This window comes from Canis lupus, chromosome 5 (genome assembly GCF_048164855.1).
Source record: "Canis lupus baileyi chromosome 5, mCanLup2.hap1, whole genome shotgun sequence".
Taxonomy (NCBI): Eukaryota; Metazoa; Chordata; class Mammalia; order Carnivora; family Canidae; genus Canis; species Canis lupus.
The window spans coordinates 60,242,322-60,264,514 of NC_132842.1; the positions used below are offsets into that span (position 1 = coordinate 60,242,322).

General features: G+C 39.7%; 1 protein-coding gene across 1 annotated transcript in view; it reads right to left on the reverse strand.

Annotated features, from left to right (window-relative positions):
* Positions 1–22,193, reverse strand: part of NUP93 (nucleoporin 93) — a 108,399-nt gene that overhangs the window by 75,093 nt on the left and 11,113 nt on the right. Inside the window, exons 2-3 of the mRNA XM_072827014.1 lie at positions 13,557–13,749; positions 1,592–1,709 (exon numbers count right to left, since the gene is read on the reverse strand). Coding sequence (XP_072683115.1) covers positions 1,592–1,709; positions 13,557–13,735 — 297 coding nt within the window. The 5' untranslated portion in view covers positions 13,736–13,749. The remainder of the gene's footprint in view (positions 1–1,591; positions 1,710–13,556; positions 13,750–22,193) is intronic.

Below are 22,193 nucleotides of genomic sequence, written 5' to 3' on the forward strand. Positions count from 1 at the left end.
TTGTCCCCCTCTGCCCCTACCCCTACACTTGCATGTACGCACACCAAGTAAATAAATAATTTTTTAAAAAAATAAAAATAACGGATTTGCTATTTTAAACATTAAAAACAACCAACCTTTCAGTGAGTGCCATTTCTTCCCCACTATTAGGGATACTACCCAAAATACATGATTATTCAAATTTTTTAGCTCTATCCCTTTTGCTCACCTCATCCTTGTTAAAAGTATTGGTTTACAGAGTATCAAGCAGTAAAACAAAAGGAACAACAAAAGAAGGACAGCTAAAAGTAAACAAAATAAAAACAGTTAAGTATACATGCCATTTTAAGATTTCATGGCATCCTTAAGGTGACAAGTTAATACAATTTAGTACACAAAATTAAAAAAAAAAAAAAAGACCTAGAGACTATGGGAACATATCAGTAACAGGAAAAATAATGAGTATTTACTTAAATAAGACAGTTATTTAAGTCTCAATACAAACATAGGGTTTTCAGTTATGTTGAACTGGAATAAATACTATGAGACTATGTAGGACTATGGCCATTAGATGGATAAAAATAGTTCTTGGGAAGACAGTAGAGTTAATTCAAACTGAGCCCAAGTAATAACACAATTAGTAACTATCTGTAGAATGTTGCCTTCTGGGGATCCCTGGGTGGCTCAGCGGTTTAGTGCCTGCCTTTGGCCCAGGGCGCCATCCTGGAGTCCCGGAATCAAGTCCCACATCGGGCTCCCAGCATGGAGCTGCTTCTCTCTCCTCCTGTGTCTCTGTCTCTCTCTCTCTCTCTCTCTCTCTCTCTCATGAATAAATAAATAAATCTTAAAAAAAAAAAAAAAGAACGTTGCCTTCTTAGAACCTGTTTCCTTTCATTTCAAAGGTAAATCAACAATTAAAATGGCAGCTCACTGCCCCTTCACTCTAACATGAACACAGCACCCCAATTCCTTAAAACTAAATGAGTCACAAGTTTTTTCCTTTAACAATGTGTGTGTGCACATCCACACACACAAAGCAGTTTCTGATTAGATTAAAATAGCAATCAATTATGCCAGTGGCATGTTAGGTTAAATGAGACTAGAGTGCTTTATTAGACCATTTCCTGGTGCCACTAATGCGGCCAAATACTTCCTAGAAATCGATGAGTAGGTTTCAGTAAATAGTACTCTAAGTTTTTCCCAGCTCTTTGCCAACCAATACAAGCAAGCTGTAAAAAAGAAATGTGGAAGACGAAGAGTAAAATTATTTGAGATCCAGCAAAGAAAGCAAGACAAACTTAAAACTAATGTCTCTGTGCCTTGGATTAAGCCCAAGGAAGGAAGAAAAATCTGTTCTCATAATTATAATAATCTAAGAAGTGCAGGTTGGAACTGCTTTCCTAAATTCAGCCTCTCAGAGCACCCTGAAAGTAATCTATGTTCCCCACTATACCTCCAAAGCTGAATCACCCATTCTCTTAATATCTCAGGAAGAGAATTAACAAAGAAATCTAGAACTCCTAATCAGCTGGTCAACAAAGGACCAGGGACTTCAGCCTGGTTTGCATACTCAAGGTTACCTGCAGCAGTACTGGCACCTGGTAGCCCTTACCTGGATGTCTGTGTCCTTAACAGGCTCAAGAGGCTCAAAGGTGGTGGCTGCACTCAGACTCTCCAATCGCTGGGAGATGTGGGATATGTCAAGTCCCCGAGAACCGAGGAGAACAGATCTATATGAGGATATAGGGCAAGGAGAAAAAAAGCAGGATTAGGACATCTAATATGCTTCATAAAACACCACAGACTATTTTTTTTATTGTTAAACTTCAAAACTTTTTTTTTTCCAAAAATTCCTACGTACTGCCCAGATACTTTTATATGTTTGTTTTTTTTTTTTATCTCTCCATAAGATTTATTACACAGAATAACAGACACAAATTGTACCCGGTAATAAGAGTTCTGATCATTCTGAGTTAGAATGAAGAACTTGCTAGAATAAAATGATAATATATCAGTAAAATGATAGGCTAGACTACTCCCCATATTTTACAGTAAAAATCATAAAGTAGATGCTATTCTCAATCTCTGTTTTACAGACGGGGGAATAAAAGGTACAAAGAAGTTAACTGACTTATCCAAAGTCAGAGAGCCAGGAAATGACAGAGCCAGGTCATCAGGCTCCAGAGCACAAACTCTTAACCACCATATTGTATTCCCAGCTTCTGTAAAGACAGATACAGTGAACCACAACATTTGAGAAGCTTCAGTCCAAACTTTATTAGTTGAAGAAGCTAAAAGTCTAGGACCATCGATGATATGCAAAGGGCAGTCAGACCAAGTCCAAGGCCAATATTCCATGGCTTCTCTTTAACAGCCTAACATATCTAGCACATTTTTAAGTTCCCTTTCTGCTGCCCAGTCCAGTAATACAGGAGCCTGTCACCTAATAAATGCTTTGCAGAGAGATGGGAATAATACAGTTAATAATAATAAAATCACAGTCTCACTAGTATCTAGAACACTCCCTGGAAAAAATTTAGGGGAATTAGATGCTTTTGGATTATAATTTAGTATCAAAAATCCCACTGACAAAATTTACATTCCCTCTGAGTAACTCAGAAGCTAGACCACTGGGCAACACAAGTAACCCTAACACCTATGGCTGTCACACCTAAGATTTCTACTCCTGAACTAACAGACTTATTGGAGAAGAGAAAGGACTTTGTGTTTATTTCCATTCTACTAAGTACTACAGAAATAGATGATGTGCACCCAGAGGGTTCCTCATTATGGATTTTTGTCTCTTTCATGTAGACAGGTCAACTACAATGCATGTCATCCCTGGGGCTTCTCCTTCAGGTTACCAGGTAAATAAGATAATCTGGCCTCTCTTTTAACAATCCTTGAAGCTAACTTTCTAATATGGTAGTTACATCAGAATCACCTAGGCAACTTTCCTTCCAATGATCCTGAATAGTGCTAGGTGAAGCTGAAGCATGGGTATCAGTGTAACATATTCTTTCCTTTTTTTTCTCCTTTTTTAATAATAGCTTTACTGAGATATAATTCATATACCATACAATTCATCCATTTAAAGTGTACAATTCAGTAGGTTTTAGTATATTTACAGAGTTGTACAACCATCACCACAATCAACTCTAAAACATTTTCATCAACCCACAAACAAATCCTTACCCACTAGCGGTCATTTCCCATGTCTCTTTCCAAACTCCTCTCATCCTCTGACAATCATTAATCTCTTTTGTTTCTATAAATTTGCCTATTCTGGACACTTCATATAAATTGATTCATACAATAGTGGGGTTATTTTTATTTTTTAAAAGGTTTTACTTATTCACAAGAGATAGGGAGAGACATAGGCAGAAGGAGAAGCAGGCTCCAGGCAGGGAGCCACCCAGGCGTCCCAATACATGGGTATTTTTGTGACTACCCTTTTTCATTTAGCATAATGTTTGTCAAAATTCATCCATGTTGTAGTATATATCGGTACTTCATTTCTTTTTATAATTGAACAATATTGGATTAAAGGGATACATCACAGTTTATCAGTGTATCTATTCATCAGGTGATAGACATTTGGGTTGTTTCCACTTTGAGATTGAAAAATGCTGCCCTGAACATTCATGTACAAGTTTTTGGGTGAATATAAAGGTTTGTGTGTGTGTGTGTGTGTGTGTGTATTAGCAGATACTGATGGTCACTGCTTAGTCATTAATTCCTTAGAGGTTGCAAAATGGTGGTATTTTTTTTCTAAGATTTATTTATGAGAGAGAAAGAGTACGCATGGAGGGGTGGGGATGGGGGATCTCCAGCAGACTGCCCTCTGAGTATGGAACCCAATCTCAAAACCCAGAGATAACGACCTGAGCCAAAACCAAGAGTCAGATGCTCTTAACCGACTGAGCCATCCAGATGCCCCAGGTATTCTATTTTTATTAGCCAGACTATTCCTTTTCAGAAAAACTCTTCATCCACTGTGGTTACTCTGAATAATGAGATGGTTCTCCAGCATCCTCAAAGTGATGGATGAGTTTCGTTATCATTATGAATTCATGAATTTAAACATAGTCATAAACATATGAAATGAAACATATTAAATACTTATTGATGTGTATCAATTCATTGCAGGAACTATCCTTATGATACTCAAATCTTCTCCTTCAGCTAGTAGAAACCTTTTGAGGGCGGTTTCTGAGTTCTTTTGACATGACTCAAGTAGAACTTCATAACTTCTCTATCTGGTATGACAAAATGTTTCATTTTCATCTTATACAGACTTGGGAGTCAGTCAACTCTCCAAAGAGCCCCCATTGTTTTATTAAGAGATGGATTTTACAAGTGGCTATCTGAGCTCTAGGCCTGCTCACTGCTACACTGTTTCTAGGCTTTTTCTTTAAATAGAGCTAGAAATGAAGTTTTTACTTTTGTTTCAGTTTTAAGATAAATTACATGGTGAGTTTATACGAATACTTACAATTCAAATTTAAAACACAAAGTTTTGGGTTAACCTCGTAAGTTTTTCTATCCGAATCTCCTTTTTCCCCACACCAAAAGTCCTAGTCCTCAGCATAACCACCATAACTATTTATTTGCTCTATCCTACACTATACACATAAAAGTCTCAAAACAGCTGTAACAACACCTCCAACTGCTGACTGATGACAGATTAAGAATCACTTGGAACTGTTCCTCTCTGTGTGGTATGTCACCTACTAGATTAAGCATTTATTTTCCTTTTTAAAGAACTTTTTTGATATTAATTTTGTTTTATAATGATGTATTTCTACAATTCCAAAGTCAATTTTATTTTTAAAAACATTCCCATCTTCTTCACCTTATTTAAGGTTACTTAAACCTTTTGTTTACCTTCTGTATTAATCATGTCTTTTTAGGGAAGGAGGGAAGAAAAGCAAGGAGGAAGACCTATTATGAGTGAGCTCTTAGGAACGGTGCTAGGATGGGGAAAAGTCCAGAGTACCAGTGCAGAGTAGGGGTAGATTGGCACAGTTTATCAGGAAGGAGAAACCGTAAAATTAAAACAAAAACAAAAACAGAAACACCTGAAAAAATAAAACTCTAAAAGCAAGAATTTAGAATGGAAACTAGGGTAGCCCAGGTGGCTCAGAGGTTTAGTGCTGCCTTTGGCCCAGGGTGTGATCCTGGAGACCTGGGATCCAGTCCCATGTCAGGTTCCCAGCATGGAGCCTGCTTCTCCCTCTGCCTGTGTCTCTCTCTCTCTCCCCCAGCATGGAGCCTGCTTCTTCCTCCGCCTGTGTCTCTGTCTCTCTGTCTCTGTCTCTCTCTCTCTCTCTGTGCCTCTCATGAATAAATAAATAAAATCTTAAAAAAAAAATAGAATGGAAACTAATGGACAAAAGGTAGAACCTCGGGCACCTGGCTGATTCAGTCAGTTAAGCATCTGCCTTCAGCTCAGGTCATGATCCCAGGGTCCTGGGATGGAATCCGGCATCAGGCTCCCTGTTCAGCAAGGAGTCTGCTTCTCCCTCTCCTCTGCCCCTCCCCAACTCATGCATGCACACAGGTGCACACACACGCACATGCTCTCTCGCAAAAATAAATAAAATCTTTAAAAAATAAATTTTAAAAAAGGGGTAGAACCGCCTTGTGTACATACAGTACCTCATTTTATATATTTGTCCACAGACTCATGTAAATATTTTGCATCAATTTAAAATATTAATTTTAAAACTCACAACTCTTAACACCCAAGACTTAGATTTCATGAACCTCTAAATCTGAATTCAAATGCACCTTGAAAATAATTATTAAAGCAATTGCATTGTGAGCAGTGACTGAACTATTTTATATTAACGAATTTAAAAATTTTAGTTGTAATTATGGTGCTGTGTTTTTATTTTTGGAGTCATTACTTAGAGATATATTTGATGTCTAAAATCTGTTTCTAAATCCAAGTGGGATTACAGATGAAACAAATTGGGTGATGAGCAATGGAGTTTCATTAAACTTTTGTCTCTTTTTCTGTATGTAAAACACTTTTAGTAATGAAATTATTTAAGGAAAAACAAGTCACATGAATCTACTTACTAGAAATAACTACAAAATTAATAGTACTTATAGGGAAGAGGAACCTACTATGTGAGAGTATGCAAAGCCAGACTGTGGGAAATTAAGGACAAATGAGTTCAGTCCTTCATTACAAAATAGCTCCAAGGGAAAAGACAAAGTGAGCACTTACTGAATAAAAGAAATTTTAAAAGATTTATCAAGGATTCACAATACACGGGATATTTGGATTTTGAGTCAAGCAAATTGATAAACATGTAAGATATCTGAACAGACTAAAAATTTGATATTAAAGTATTATATTTACTTATTTTAGATACAGAACTATAGTTATGTTTAAAAGTAAAGGAATCTTTAAAAAGGGGGGGGGGGGCAGCCCTGGTGGCTCAGCAGTTTGGTGCCACCTTCCGCCTGGGGCCTGATCCTGGAGACCCGGGATCAAGTCCCGTGTCGGGCTTCCTGCGTGGAGCCTGCTTCTCCCTCTGCCTGTGTCTCTGCCTCTCTCTCTCTTATGGGTGAATAAATGAAATCTTTAAAAAAGGGGGGGGGGCAGCCCCGGTGGCGCAGCGGTTTAGCACCGCCTGCAGCCCGGAGTATATGATCCTGGAGACCCAGATCGAGTCCCACAGCGGGCTCCCTGCATGGAGCCCGCTTCTCCCTCTGCCTGTGTCTCCGCCTCTCTCTCTCTCTCTCTCTCTATGAATAAATAAAATCTTAAAAAAGAAAAAAAAAGTAAAGGAATTAGGGACACCTGCGTGGCTCAGCGGTTGAGCATCTGCCTTTGGCTCAGGGCATGATCCTGGGGTCCTGGGATAGAGTCCGCATCAGGCTCCCCATGGGAGCCTGCTTCTCCCTCTACCTATTTCTCCACTTCTCTGTCTCTCCCATGAATAAGTAAATAAAACCTTAAAAAAAAAAAAAAAGTAAAGGAATTAGTTTCTAGAGATTCACTTGGCAGTATCTGTGGGTAAAATAGTGTACTAGCTGGGATTTGCTTAAAAATTATTAGGTGGGGGATATAAAACAAAAAGGAAAAACTGTCCCTGATTGGTAATTGAAATGAGTGCTCAGATTCAAAATCTAGCCATCCCATGGAACGTGAGTTACAGGCACTAAAAACTCGTGATTTCAAGAGAATGTAAAACAATATTCTGAAGAAAAGTTAAGCCACAAAATTGGCTTGTTTTTGGAAAGAGTATCTCCACAGAACTGAGGTATCTGACTGCTTCATAAGCATTTATTTCACTTCTTAAAAATCTCCTCAAAATATATACTTGGTAATCTAAAAAAAAATCATGCCTTTTTATTTTCTGTATCTGATGCTTTGACAACTATAGCCTTGCTGACATTGGCCTCTCCGAATTAGCTCACCTTGCAAGGCAGCCCTTCCAGTGAGCACAAATTTCAAATGCAAACTGATGAGTCCAAAGCCCATACCCCAACTTGAATGGGCCACTTACCACCCCACAGCTAGGTAAAGACAACTAGAGACAGCTCCTATACCCCAGAGCCTGTTGAGGTTATTCAAACTAGGCAATCCTAAATTTGTTGACCCAGCCCTGCTTTGCTTTCCCATGGAAACCAGAATACAGGCTTCTGCCCACATTTCCCCCTTGCTCTCACAGCATCTTGACTGACCCCGTGCTGACCTATGATGTGCCCTGCCTCATTTCTAGACAACTGTAAACAGAAACTCCCTCCTTCATGACAGTCATTTTCTTGTCTGCATATCTTACCATACCTGATTCAAGCAAATCCCAGGTACTTTTAAAACACTTTCCTTTTTTTTTTTCCAGTGGATATGTACATACATTTCCATCACCTGATTTTTTAAAACTGCTTTATTAAAAATAATTTAAAAATAAAACCACTTTATCAAGATACAATGTACATATCATATCCATTTAACTGACTTAGTGGATTTTAGTATATTTAGAGCTGTGCAACCATCCACTACAACTGATTTTTAGAATTTTCTTCACCCCACAAAGAAACCCCCAACCCATCAGCAATCACTTTCCATGACCCTCAATCCACCCATCCGCCCACAAGAACATTAATCTACTTCCTATCTCTATGAATCTGCTTATTTAAAATATTGCACATAAATGGAGCTCTACAATATATCATCTTTTGTGACTGGCTTCTTTCACTTAGCATAACGTTTTCAAAGTTCATCCATGCTGGAGCCATGTATTAAACGCTCATTCTTTTTATTGCAAAGTAGTATTCCATTTTATGGATATACCACATTTTATTTATCAATTCATCAGCTGACAGACATTTGGGTTGTTTCCACTTTTTGACTATTATGAATAATGCTATGAATAGCCATGTATAAGTCTTTATATGGATAACTGTTTTCATCTCTCTTGGGTATACCCCTAGAGGTGGAATTGCTGAGTCATATGGTCATGCTGTTTAACTTTTGAGGAACCAGTCGCCTGTTTCCCAAAGTGGCTGCAATACTTTACATCCCACCAACAGTATATGAGTCTCCATTTTTTCCACATCCTCAATACAGGGCTGAGGGTCTTTTGATTATAGCCATTCTAGTGTGTTAATGAAGTGATATGTCATGGGGGTTTGGGTTTGGGTTTCCCTGATGGCTGGTGATGTTGAATGTCTTGTCATTTGCTTGTTAACCATGTGTCCATCATCTTTGGAGAAACAGCTATTTACATCTTTTGTTCATTTTTTTTTTTTTTAATTTATGATAGTCACAGAGAGAGAGAGAGAGAGAGAGAGGCAGAAACATAGGCAGAGGGAGAAGCAGGCTCCATGCCCCGGGAGCCCGACGTGGGATTCGATCCCGGGTCTCCAGGATCGCGCCCTGGGCCAAAGGCAGGCGCCAAACCGCTGCGCCACCCAGGGATCCTCTTTTGTTCATTTTTAAATCAAATCCCTTATCAGATAAATAATTTGCAAATATTTTCTCCCATTCTGTGGGCTATTTTCTCACTTTAATAGTGTCCTTAAACGTACAAAAGTTTTTTAATTTTGATGAAGTTCAATTTATCTATTTTTTATTCTGTCACTTGTGCTTTCAGTTTCATGTCTAACAAGGTTCTGCCTAACTTAAGGTCAGAAAGATTTATACCTGTTTTCTTCTAAGAGTTTTAAAGTTTTGGCTCTTACATTCAAGTCTGTTACATTTAGAATTAAGGTGTACAACTTCATTCTTTTGCATATAGATATCCAGTTGCCCCAGTATCATTTGTTGAAAAAACACTAAATGCTCTTGGCATTTGCTGAAAATCAGCTGATGACAGACACATGGATTTATTTCTGGACTCATAATTCTACTCGATTATCTATTCTTATGCCAGTAGCACATAGTCTCGATTATGGTAGCTTTGTTTAAAGTTATGAAATTAGAAGTGTGAGCCTTCCAACTTTTTTCTGCCTTTTAAAGATTGTTTTGGCAACTCTAGGTGTCTTTTTATTTCCATATGGATTTTAAGATCAACTTGTCAATTTCTGCAAAAAAGCCAGCTGGAATTTTGATAAGGGTTCCACTGAATCTGCAGATCAATATGGGCAGTATTAATATCTTAATAATAAAATTAAGTCTTCTGAATTGTGAACATTGACTGTCTTTTACTTGTTTTCTTAAATAAGAGAACTGTACACTTTTTTTCCACCTCGTATGTTTTTACTTTACTACACAATATGTCCTGGAGTCATTCTACAGTAGTGTACGTTCTCATTCTCTAGCGTTACTGAGAAGTATTCCACTGCCAAGATGTACCACACCTATCCTACTAATCCCCTACTGATGGATGTTTGAGTTGTTTTTAATTTTTGCTATTGCAAGTAATGCCACAATGGATATCGTTATGGACATCTCTTTCATACTTTTGCCAGTGTGTCTTTGGAATAGATCCTTAGAAGGATTGCTGGGTAAAGGATAAATTCACTAGATATTGCCAAATTCTGTCCCACAGGTGCCTTATCTGCACCAGTGATATGTGAGAATGCACCTAGCACCCAGGCAATTTTAAGGTGTACCAGGGCTGAGCGCCTTGAAATTAAAAAACTAGCTATTATAGTAATCAGAAGAGTGAAGTCATCCAAGTGGGTGGTGCCTGCAGGAATTGTCCAGTGCATAGACAGATTTGATGGGGAAAAGTGGACATAGAACTGAGGGAAAACAACAGAGAATCCAGGGTAAGGGATGGCTTTACAAATAAAGTCTATATCAGAAACTTCCAGCTTTTTAAGAGTAGAGAAATCCAAAGGCTCCCTGATTTCTACCTGCCCCAATTTCCATAAACCAGGCAGCTTCTCCTGAGCAAAAAGCCAGAAAGGCTGGAGTCAAACACTCTACTCTCAGGAGAAGAGGAAGACAAAAGGTGTCCTCAGTACACATGGGGAGCAGAAACAAAGTCAGGAGGTCTGAGGTCAAGTCTCATCTGTCTCTTACTGCCTGAAAATTTTAAATGCATCAGTTTTCTAAGCTTAATTTTCTTCCTCTGGTTGTTTTTTTTCCCCCTCTGTTAAATCTGGAGAAAAATCCCTGCCTCGCTCACCTCTCAAGGCTTGTGAAGACCAGTCAGGAGAACACCTGTGACAATTCTTTGGGAATTAAAAAGTGCCATAAAAATAGGAGAGTCTTAACTGAGCAACTTGGATTTGAATCTGGCACGGCCATTTGCTATCTGATGTTTCTCAATTATAAAACAGAGATAATAACACTTATTTCATAAGGTTATTTTAAGAAGATATTATATAATGCATATAAAGTGTTTGGCACAGTGCCTGACAAAGAGCAAGTGCTCAAAAGGTTGCTTAGTAGTATTGCTACAAGTAAAGTTATAATTTACTGTAAAACTTTGGGCAAATTAATGTTCATATATGCTTTGCATGAATATGGAGAAAAGTGTGAAAGAAGAAACAGATCAATAACCCTGGTTACCTTGGGGGATAAAGTTAAGAAGAGTGAATGCTGGCTTTTTCTTTGTACAACTCTTAAGTTGTTTGGCTTCTGAACCTGACTGGAAAAATCCAATGGGGCATCTGTGATGGGAACAGAGGGGGGATACAATTGAAAATGGGTACCCAGGGAGGGCTTCATGGCTACTGATGATACTCTATGTCTTTACTGTGCAATGTGCAATTCATTTTATTATTATTTACACTAGGAGTCAGCAAACTTACCCTGTAAAAGGCAGACAGTAAATATTTCAGGCTCTGCAGGCCATACGGTCTCTGTCATAACTATTCAACTCTGCTATTGTAGCACAAAAGCAGCACAGACAATACATAAATAAGTGTGGCCATGTTCCAATAAGACTTTAACAGGCAGCGGGCTGGATCTGGCTCATGGATCATAGGCTGACAACCCCTGATTTACACCTTTATATATGTTATGCATATCCCTCTTTATGTGTGAAGAAATTTAACAGTTTAAAAATATCAAACACACATGCAAAAAAGCCTTCAAATCTGTTCTCTAAAATGAAAAATCCAACAAAGTATATTTAAACAAATGAATTCAGCACAGAACAATTCAATCTTAAATCTACAATCTAATCTTAACTAAAATCTTAAGGACACATTTTCTTCCAAAATTTATTTCATGCAAGAAAATTTTTCCTACTCAGTTCTCTCCTCTGCCTTTACCCTGTACTAAAATATTCACATCACATTTTAATGTCTGCCTATCAAGGTGGAAAAATACAGTCATTAGTCCTTTGGTTTTTTTTAAGCACTTGCCCCACCCCATACCCATTCTTTCAATGTTCAACTTCCTCCTCCCTAAAATAATGAATTTAAGGTAGAAAGAGATGAAGAAGAATGGAAATTTACAAGAAAGAGAGCATGACTGATAATTGTTACCAAGAAAACAGTTTCCCTTTTTGCTCTTAATAGGCTGTAAAGCTGATGCAATTAAATTATAACTATAGCAACTCAGCTGGCATCACGGTCCTTTTGCTCCCGCAGCATCCTTGCACACAAGCGCAGAGCCCGCATGCTCAAGACTGAGGGTAACTGCAGGCAATCCGCAGTAAGGAGCATGCAGGGAGGACAAGTAAGCAGATATGGCCAAAGGCTGGCGGGGGTGTTGGGGAATGATGTACTGGAGCAACTAGCTGTATTAAAAAAAAAAAAAAGTTCCTGCTGGGGTTCCCCTGATTTGCCTTTATCAATACCAATGAAACCAAAACTAACTGGTATTTAAAAAAAAAAAAAAAACCTCTGGGAAGGCCTACAGAAGAATTCCTACAACATCTTTACTAATTCAGCAGAGCAGCCAGAGCACTGAGCTTTCAAGATCAGCTGGGAAAAGAATGTAGCCCTTATACTTACTCCTGTGACATTTATTACAAACCCAAAATAACATCCCCGTGGAAACATCAGCACTTAGGTCTTTCTCAAGTTCAAGGAATGAAGACTGAGCAGACGACTGACAATTTCCCACATCTCCCACACAGAATCTCAGTGATTTTCCAGACTCACCGAGGTCACGAGTACCGGCACCCCTCCATCCGCCCACAGCCCTTCCTTTGGGGCTAGAAGAGCATGTGCTCTCTGGAGTCAGCCTCCCGAGGTTGGAGTCCTGGTTCAACACTCACTGGCTGTGCAATCCGACAGTTACCCTGCCCTCTCTGAGCCTTAGCTGCTCAACTGTAAGGGGACATAGTCCTAATATTCATTGTGAGGACTAAGCAAACTCTGAAGTCTAGCCAAGTTTCTGACACACAGTAAATCACATTTCTCATGGAAAGCAGCAACGGGTTTTTTTTTTTTTTTCTGTCTCCCCAAATTACAAGCTCCTTGAGGGCAGACACGTCTATATATCATGGTTGTAGCCCCAGAGACAGCCCAGGACTGGGGTTCCCAACACATGACTGTGGAATCCACAGCCCACTGGATGCTGTGTGTCAGCAGATGCCACTGGCTGGACAGACAGACAGTACTTTTCTTCAGCTGCAGTCTCTTGGGGCTGCCCACTCTCCCATTCTATGGTCACCTGGCAGGCACTATGTGTCCAGGGCATTGTAGCAGCAGCTGTTGGGGTCACTAATGATGACCAGATAGAACCACTCCTCGCTTGGCTTTTCATCACTGGCTGCTCGTCAATTTCTTCCACGTGCACTTAAAAAGAGTACTCATTTCTGAATGTTCCCTGGCTTTGACGGTCATACTTATTTGGGTAACCACACTTACTAATATAGTTTTGGGAGCCATTTATGACCCAATGATCAGCAAACCCAATCAGGAACTACCGTAACAAGTTTCTGTGTGATAAAGCTCTTCACTCTTTCCCATCCTGATCATCTCTGCCGGTGATATGAGCTCACAGCTTGGTCAGGCAGAAAGGCTGTAAAACCTGAGGGCAGGGAGATAGAACAAGGCAAGGCTGCTGACCCGTTTACAAAACCTGAGTTCCCAAGAATTAGGCTGTGTCTGTTACTCACAGACTGTATCCTAATTCAAGGGAGGAAAGAATCGGATCCTGCCCCTGAGCCATGCAGTAGCAGCACTGCCTCCCCACCAATACTCACGCCTTGACATCTGCTGTCTCCTGGGACGTGCGTGTGAGGGTACGGGAACGCAGGCGCTCACCCGCCTGCTGGATCTCCTGTAGGTTCCGTTCCACATGGGGAAGCTCTGAGATGCCCTCAGTCTCAGCAGCAAGCTGTTCAGCTTGCTGAAGGAGCTCACCAAACCCCTCAGTATCCATTGGAGTTGCAAATCCTAGATGGGGGAGGAAAAGGAGAGACCTAAATCAAGGGGAGGACAGGCTTTAAATGCTGCCCGAGTCTGTTACAAACTAAACAGAACACAAGGACTTTTTGTAAACAGACAAGGAGACAGCTCATCAACAAGCAGGATTTGTTCCTGAACAGAGCCCAAGAACAGGCCTGACAGAGAAAATGAGTCAGACTGTGAAGAAATAGATCATTTCTGTGCATATTGACAACCCCAAGATTGATTCCTGCCACCAGACCAAATGCAAAGATATTAAGCTACAGACCAGAATTCCTGCCTCCTTCCACACACACTCAAAGCTGACAAGGAAATGGAAACGACAGTGGCAATCTCTGGGAGATTAAAGAAACACCACCCTGCACCTCCTATTCCTCTACCTGTCTTAGAAAAATCCCACCATCCATATAGGTTGGGGGCAATTTATAAGGTCCTAATCTCATATGATTCTCAACAACTCTATGAGGCTCCAGAGTGGATAGGAGAAGCAACTCCAATCCACAGAGCTGTTAGGCACCCAGGGTACTCTGGTGGCATTGTGGCTGGATGGACAAAAGAACACAGGTCTCCTGACTAACCCCGTGTTATTCTCACATATTTGCTCCTTCGCTAACAAAAGACAGTCTTTTAAAATTCATGTTTCCATTCACACATTCTTTAGCTTACAAGGTTACTGAGAGCAGATATCTATGTCTGCTGGTTACAGATGACATTCAGAATATTAGACTTAACTGTTACTATACCTACTACTTTTAGAAATGCCATTGCTGGGGCACCTGGGTGGCTAAGTGACTCTTGATTTTGGATCACATCATGATCACAGGGTCATGAGACTGAGGCCCTCATCTGGCCCAGGAGCCTGCTCTCTCCCTCTCCCGCTGCCCTTCCCTCACCCTTTCTCTAAAAAAAAAAAAAAAAAAAGAAAGAAAAAGAAATGCCATTGCTACTAATAATTATACTAATATAAATAGCAGCTGGCTTCTAGACCATAAATATTAACAAGACCACCTGTTTCTCCAACAGTTGACAGAGCAAAGTCATATGAACAGTATTGCCATTTAAAAGATATTACACATTTATGAATCTTACATATACTGTACCATCCTTGTATAAGATTCTTGACCAACAGAATGTTTTTAACTCTACCACTATTTAAAACAGAACATAAACATTATCACCATCAATTTTTTTTTAAAAATTTACATTGTTAAAAGGTTAACAAAATTATTACTTATTGAAAAAATAAGGGCAACCCTGGTGGCTAAGCGGTTTAGCGCCGCCTACAGCCCAGGACGTGATCCTGGAGACCTGGGATCGAGTCCCACATCAGGCTCCCTGCATGGAGCCTGCTTCTCCCTCTGCCTGTGTCTCTGCCTCTCTCTCTCTCCTCTCTGTGTATTCTCATGAATAAATAAATAAATAAATAAATAAAATCTTAAAAAGAAAAAAGAAAATTCCTTAAATAGTAGCTCTTGTTAATCATACTTTTCTTGGTTTTAAACCCATGCCTTCCCACTGCACCTTTAAAATACCACTGGTCTAATATGATAGTTACATATCTCAGCTACAAAGCACAAGTTAATGTTAAAAGGGCATGGTCATCAACATAAATTCAGCGCAGGAGAATGAGGACTTTTTAAAATGGACATTAGAAGACATTAACTTGGGATCCCTGGGTGGCGCAGTGGTTTGGCGCCTGCCTTTGGCCCAGGGCGCGATCCTGGAGACCCGGGATCGAATCCCACATCAGGCTCCCGGTGCATGGAGCCTGCTTCTCCCTCTCCTATGTCTCTGCCTCTCTCTCTCTCTCTCTCTCTGTGACTATCATAAATAAATAAAAATTAAAAAAAAAAGACATTAACTTAAAATAAATAAATAAATAGATAGATAGATAGATAACTGACATTAACTTTAAAGGTAAAGGCACCAGGTTAAAACAAAAATAGTTCAGCTGGGGTAAACACAAAAACACTTTGGTATTCTTTAATCTTTAGAGACAAAAAGTCATATACACACTAACTTTTTCCTAAAATTTCTAGATAATCATTGTTTTGACCCAGTAGAATGAGGCTGTAACTGGCCATTTCTACCTGTGGGAATATCAGGATGGCAGGACAAGGAATGAGTATTCTCTTGGACAGAAGAAGAAAGAAATTAGTATTTTTAAACAACACAGCTCCTGTCTGATAGAGAAATGTTTTTCCTCAGAAACCAACAGGGCCAGTAACATTCTACTAACAGAAACATGGTCACTCACCAGAAAAAGGAAAGAAAAGTAATATACTACCTCTTCCCCCTACCCCTTTTAACTCTAAGATAAAAATAATGAACAGAGCTAAGGAGTAGGAAATACTTTCTTTCATAAGGAAAATTTTAGGCCTCCTTGAATAAAGGACTGAATAAAACAAACTTTTCTAAGTTTAAAAAAGAAGGAAAAAAACAAGAAAGAAATACATCTAACATTTCATATCCATGCCAGACAAATTCAGACAAAAGAAATGCTCAACTTCTCAAATGACCTGCCCCCACAAAGACTTAGAGTAATGAATCTGAATATAAATAATAAATGCAAAATAAAAATCACGATTTACTTTAATAGGGTCCAATAAATAAGATTTTTTTTAAAGTTAACAGAATTATTTGACTACAGTAAAATAAAAGCTGAATCTCTAAACACCATCTTAAAGTTAACATGCCCAAAACTGAACTCTATTGTCAACAAAACCCATTCCTCAGTCTTCTCAGTGTGGAGCCACCACTACTCAGCTGCTTGGGATAAAATCCTTGAAAGCCTTCACAACTAATCCAGGACCAACAGTGCCTTTCAAATCTACCCGCAAAACGCACCCAGAATCTACCCACTCAAGTCACTACCCTGGGCCTCCCTGCTTCAGCTCTTGCCTCCTACGTTCCACGTGATCCTTTCAAAGAACCCTTCCTCTGCCTAAACCTCTTGTACAGAGCAAAGCCCTACAGAAGCAGCCTCACCTCCTCTTACCTCCCGGACTTGGACTCATTTCCAGCCCTGCCTCCTTTCCCTTTCCTGGGCTCCAGTCACCCTGGAGCCTCCATGTTAGCCCCCCAATGACTCAGGCACATTTCTGCTCTAGCGCCTTTGTACTCCTTGTTTCCTCTATCTGGAACACTCCTCTCCCAGATACGCTCCTGACTGATTTCTCTGTTTCAGCTGAACTGTCATCTTGCCTTTGATTCTAACCTAGAACAAAATATTTAAGAGTGCAACCTGCAACCACCCCCAGCACTCCCTCATCTCCCTTACTGTAACCCATGCCAGAATGTAAGCTGCACAAGGACAGGGATTTTGTGTGTTTTATTCACTGATATATCCCAAGCTTCTAGAACAGCACCTGGCACATAGTAGGTGCTCATTTGTTGAATGAATAGGAATTTTATTCTTCCATTTGTGGAGAGTCTGTTCTTCCTGCACTCTCCTGCCAAATTAGCACCCACTGGCAAGCAAAGACCAGAGCAAAAACATTCCCTTCCGACTACCAACTGATACTTAACATTTCTGAGGCTGCACAGCATAAGGCAGTGACAGTATAAATGGCATGAATTCAGATCACACTTGGTCCAGACTAGTACTTTCCCTCTGAATATCCAGACAAAAACCAGTGGTATTTTAGAAGAAAAAAAAAAAGGCCTAGTTTTCAGGTGAACAGAATTTCAAATCAAAAGAATAAATAAGTATATGTATAGAAAGAATTTCATTATACAACTTCAGAGTACAAAATAAGTTTGTTCCATGTCTGTCTGAGAGAAAGCTATATACTTAATACAATACATGGGAAAAACTGGATCTGTCCTACATTATAACTCACCCACTGGAAATTAATTTATAAAAAAATTACTGAAGTTTCATGATGAGGTCATCATCCCATTTCATTAAAAATTTTAAATTTATGATTAATTTCATAAAAGGACAATTTTTACCCCCTCTACAAAATAAATATCAATTTAACCACAATTAAACCAACGAACTTATCAGTTTTGACCTCAGATACTGAAAGTTCATCATGAAAATAACCTCACTAGCTTTGTCCAAGAGAGAACTGGGGTGGCAGCGAGGGGGTTTAAGTCCAAACTTTGTTGGTAAATCTGACCAGGACACAAGACAGAGACTGGATGCCAGGTGTACCCTTGGTGAGCTATGGAGGAGGAAGCCAGGAAGAAACCACATGAAGGACCCACAGAAGTGGAATGTGGAACAGCCAATGCAACAAGATTGGGGCTGGATGGAAAGAGGACAGCACTAGGGCTCTGCCATCAATGACTGAGCCTGACAGTAAGAGGTAAGAGGCCTTTGGAAACACTGAGAGGTGCTTCAGAGAGCATCACAGGGAACCAAGGCCCTGGGCATCAAACCTCTCCCATGTCACTTAGCAAAAGTCCCACTGAGCCTCCACAGACCTCCTCAAACACCGGCAACCAAAAGCTTTAAAATGAAAGGTAAAGGTTATCACACTGCTGTTAGAAAACAAGACTGGCAACTGGGGGGAGGAAGGGGCAGACACTGTGACAGAAGGGAGAGTTCTGAGAAGCTGGTAATTTTCTGGGTTTTTGTTTTGTTTTGTTTTGTTTGGGGGGGTTAGCTCAGTGCTGCTTAACAGTGTGTTCACTTTGAGAAAATTCACTGAGCTGGACTCATGATTTATGCACTTTTCTGTGTATCATACTTCAATAAAAAAGTTACTCCCAAAATGAAAAATAATAACCCATGGCTTTTCAGAAGCTCCAGTAGGACACCCCACGATGTTAGATATAAGGAATGCTTAGTACAAAGTTCCTGTGATCCAGATCTCTTCACCGTACATAGAGGATGCTGAGAAAATTAACCAGAGAAAAAATTAAAGCCCACAGCTTTAGAGAGACAGCTTCTACCTACAGCTAAAATCAAAGGCTGAACAGACTTCCCATTTCCTCAAATTAGTCGGCACTCAACTGTCATTCTGTGTCCAAAAACTGCCCCTTCTAGGCACACAGAGAGGGTGAAAAAAAAATGTCCAAATTGCATATAGGATGAAATGAACAAGATAAAAAGGCAGAGCAAAAATACAAATAATTTCAGTTCACTTACTACTAATATGTGTCTTAATTATAAAAAATATGGTGATTTTCATTCTCAATATAACCATGTTAAATATTTAATCAAGCCAGGAAAGAGTAGTGTAGTATAATAAAAAATTTATCTGGTCTTTGTCCCAGTTCCTGACACAAAGCTCCTAAACTCCTTGGAATATCCTTGAAGTTGCAAGTCTTTTGTAACTTACAAGGGGCCCCTCTAGGAGCACATCTGAGCTTAAGTTAAGGAGGTAACTTGGAGTGGGATGGGAGCCTGGATAGCCTCAGGATGGGGCCAGTCACCAGAAAGACCAAATGATCAGAGGGTTAGAGCTCTCAGCCCTAGCCACCAACCTCTGGGAAGGAGAAAGGGGACTACAGATCAAGGTCCACAAAACTCTTCAACAACTAGATATGATGAGCTTCTAGGTTGGTGACCACATGCTGGAAAGTGGCACACTCCAGTTCCACAGGGACAGAAGCTCCTGTGCTCAGGGTCATTCCAGACCCCATGCTATGTATCTATCAGAATGCTCATCTGTATTCTTTATAATAAACTGGTAAACATAAGTAAATGTTTCTCTAAGCTCTGCGAGCCTCTCTAGCAAACTAATGGAACCCGAAAAGAGGGTTGTGGGAACCTCCGACCTACAGCCAGTGGGTCAGAAGCACAGGTGACAACTTGGCCTTGCGACTGCCTTCTCAAAGCGGGGGGGGGGGGGGGGGGGGGGGGGGGGGGGAGGGGTTGTGCAGAGTCTTGTGGGACTGAACCCTTAGCCAGGGAGATCTGATGCTAATCTCCAGGTACACAGTGTCAGAAGTGAGTTAAACTGTAATAGCCAGCTGGTGTAGAGAGAATCTGAGAATTGCCTAATGTGTGGAAAACCCACACACTGGGTGTCAAAAGTGAAGCACTGTGGTGGTGAAGTAGAGTAATGTGAGAGTGAAGGAAACACACCAAGAGTATCTTTCCCTTGCAAATGGGTAATTAAATATTCAAACTGCTCAACACTTCTAGACCATTTTACATCAGTATTCTCAGAGTGGCCCGTTCAGGATTTTGCAGATGGTCTGATTCTTAGTTTCTTACAGCATTCATGCTTATTGTATTAAAATGTCTACACATCTGTTTTCTGGTATTAATTATTAGTTCATTACTGTCTTTTCTTCTAAAGCACCAGCCACAAGTAGAACACATCTTCCCACTTTCCCAGGGCTTTGTGGGCTACCGAGCTGGGGAACCACTAAGGGATTTAAAGACCACTGGGTCATCTCAGAAATGCCTGTCACGCACTAGTTCCTTTGACATAAGCCCATGTGACTTCCAGGATATACTTATAAAAATTATCACCTTCAGTGCCTCAAAGCTGACAAAAAACAAAGGACTGTATGAAAGAGCCTCACAGCCATCTTTCCTAAACCTGTCTACCAAACTCTTTTCCAGCTTCTAATCTTTGAGTCTGGCATCCTAGGGCAAGGATCAGCAAGCTGGACAGCAAATTATTTTACGCTTTTTGGGGTGGTTCTCTGCTGCAACTGTACAATTGCGCTTGAAACTGGATAATATGTAAACAAACGAACATGGCTGTGCTCCAATACAATTTTAATCACGGCCAAACATGAATTTCATATAACTTTCACTTGCTACAAAATATTCTTCTTTGAATTTTTTCCCCAACAATTTAAAGATGTAAAAATCCTTGTTAGCTTCTCAGGCCTATAGGTTATATAGTTCATCAACTCCTAACTTTGCCTAGAATATCTGAGTTAAACTTGGTAAGTAAATCCTGGTTCAGCGCTTATTGGCTATGTGCCACTGGCAGAGCCACCTACCATAGACCTGAGCAGTGGAAACATTGTTGTGAAGATTAACACAACAGGCCCATTGTCATTCCCCTTCCCTCTTTAAACTGTTTATTTAGAGACTACATTTGGGGGAAGACATCTGTTTTGTAAATGATGAAATCTATCCAGGAAATATTCTTTTGACCTAATTCACAAAATGCTAGAAGAACTCTCTGCCCTTTTCAAATACAGTGAAACATATCAAACCCATGTGCATTTTTCCTTTTCCTTATCAATACAGTTATCCAAGGAATACAAAGAGGTAGCAAAGAGACAAAAGATAAAGCAAGGACATCTAACTGCCTTTCCTTCAGTGATGAAGGAATCTCTCTCAGTTCACTAACTTCACCGGGGAATTGAAACCAACCATTTTCCCTGCAGAATTTCAATACACTCAAGCAATACTTATAAGTAGTCATTATGAAATTCTAATCTTACCACACACCTAAATATTATCTCTTCCAACTATAAAGACCCTGCAATCTAAAAAATGCACTTTTAGCACTGCTATGTTTTTATGGATGCTGTGGGGGGGGGGGCTATATACTTCAGAGGAAATAACTAGTGCTAGTTCTACGTTTTCTCTTCAAAATATATAACAATGTTATTCCTTTTACCAATTATTTTTGAAAGTTATAATGTGACAGTAAAACAAGTAACATCTACATATATATTTTTTTATTTTTATTTTTTTACACAGAATGGGTAAACAAGAGAAGACTGGACTTTGAATCTCCTGGTTTGAATCTACAATGTTCACTTACTAGCTAAAGTGGGTCAATTTACCCCTGGGATAAAATCTAAATCTCTCCTCTTAATTTCCTCATCTATAAAAAGGAGATGATAATCCCTATCTACTTCTAGGAGTTGATGATACACAGAAATGATTTTATAAAAACTCTACTAATTTATATCATTGTAAACGTTCTTTAAGCTTTGATTCCAAAGTTGCCAATTTGGCAACATTTTGTCATTCAATTATAAACATCTCTGCTTTAAAAAATCTTCTAGTAAATATTGGATACTAAATTATAACTCATTTAAGCACAAATTCGTATCATTCAGTAAGAACTTCTGGAAGACAGTTACAATTCTTAAATGTATTTACCTACTATTAAATATTGTGGGGTTTTTTGTTGTTGTTTTTAAGATTTTATTTATTTATTCATGAGAGACAGAGAGGGACGCCTGGGTGGCTCAGCGGTTGGGCGCCTGCCTTCAGCTCAGGGCATGATCCTGGAGTGCCAGGATCAAGTCCCACGTCGGGCTCCCCATATGGGGCCTGCTTGTGTCTCTCATGAATAAATATAATCTTTTAAAAAGAGAGAGAGGCAGAGACATAGGCAGAGGGACTCCATCCCAGGACCCCAGGATCATGCCCTAAGCCAAAGGCAGACGCTCAACCACTGAGCCACCCAGGTGCCCCTCAAATACTGTTCTTAGAACTCCAAATTTCCACAATGAAAGTGTGATTCAAAAGAAATTTAGCACTGAATTTGGAGTAG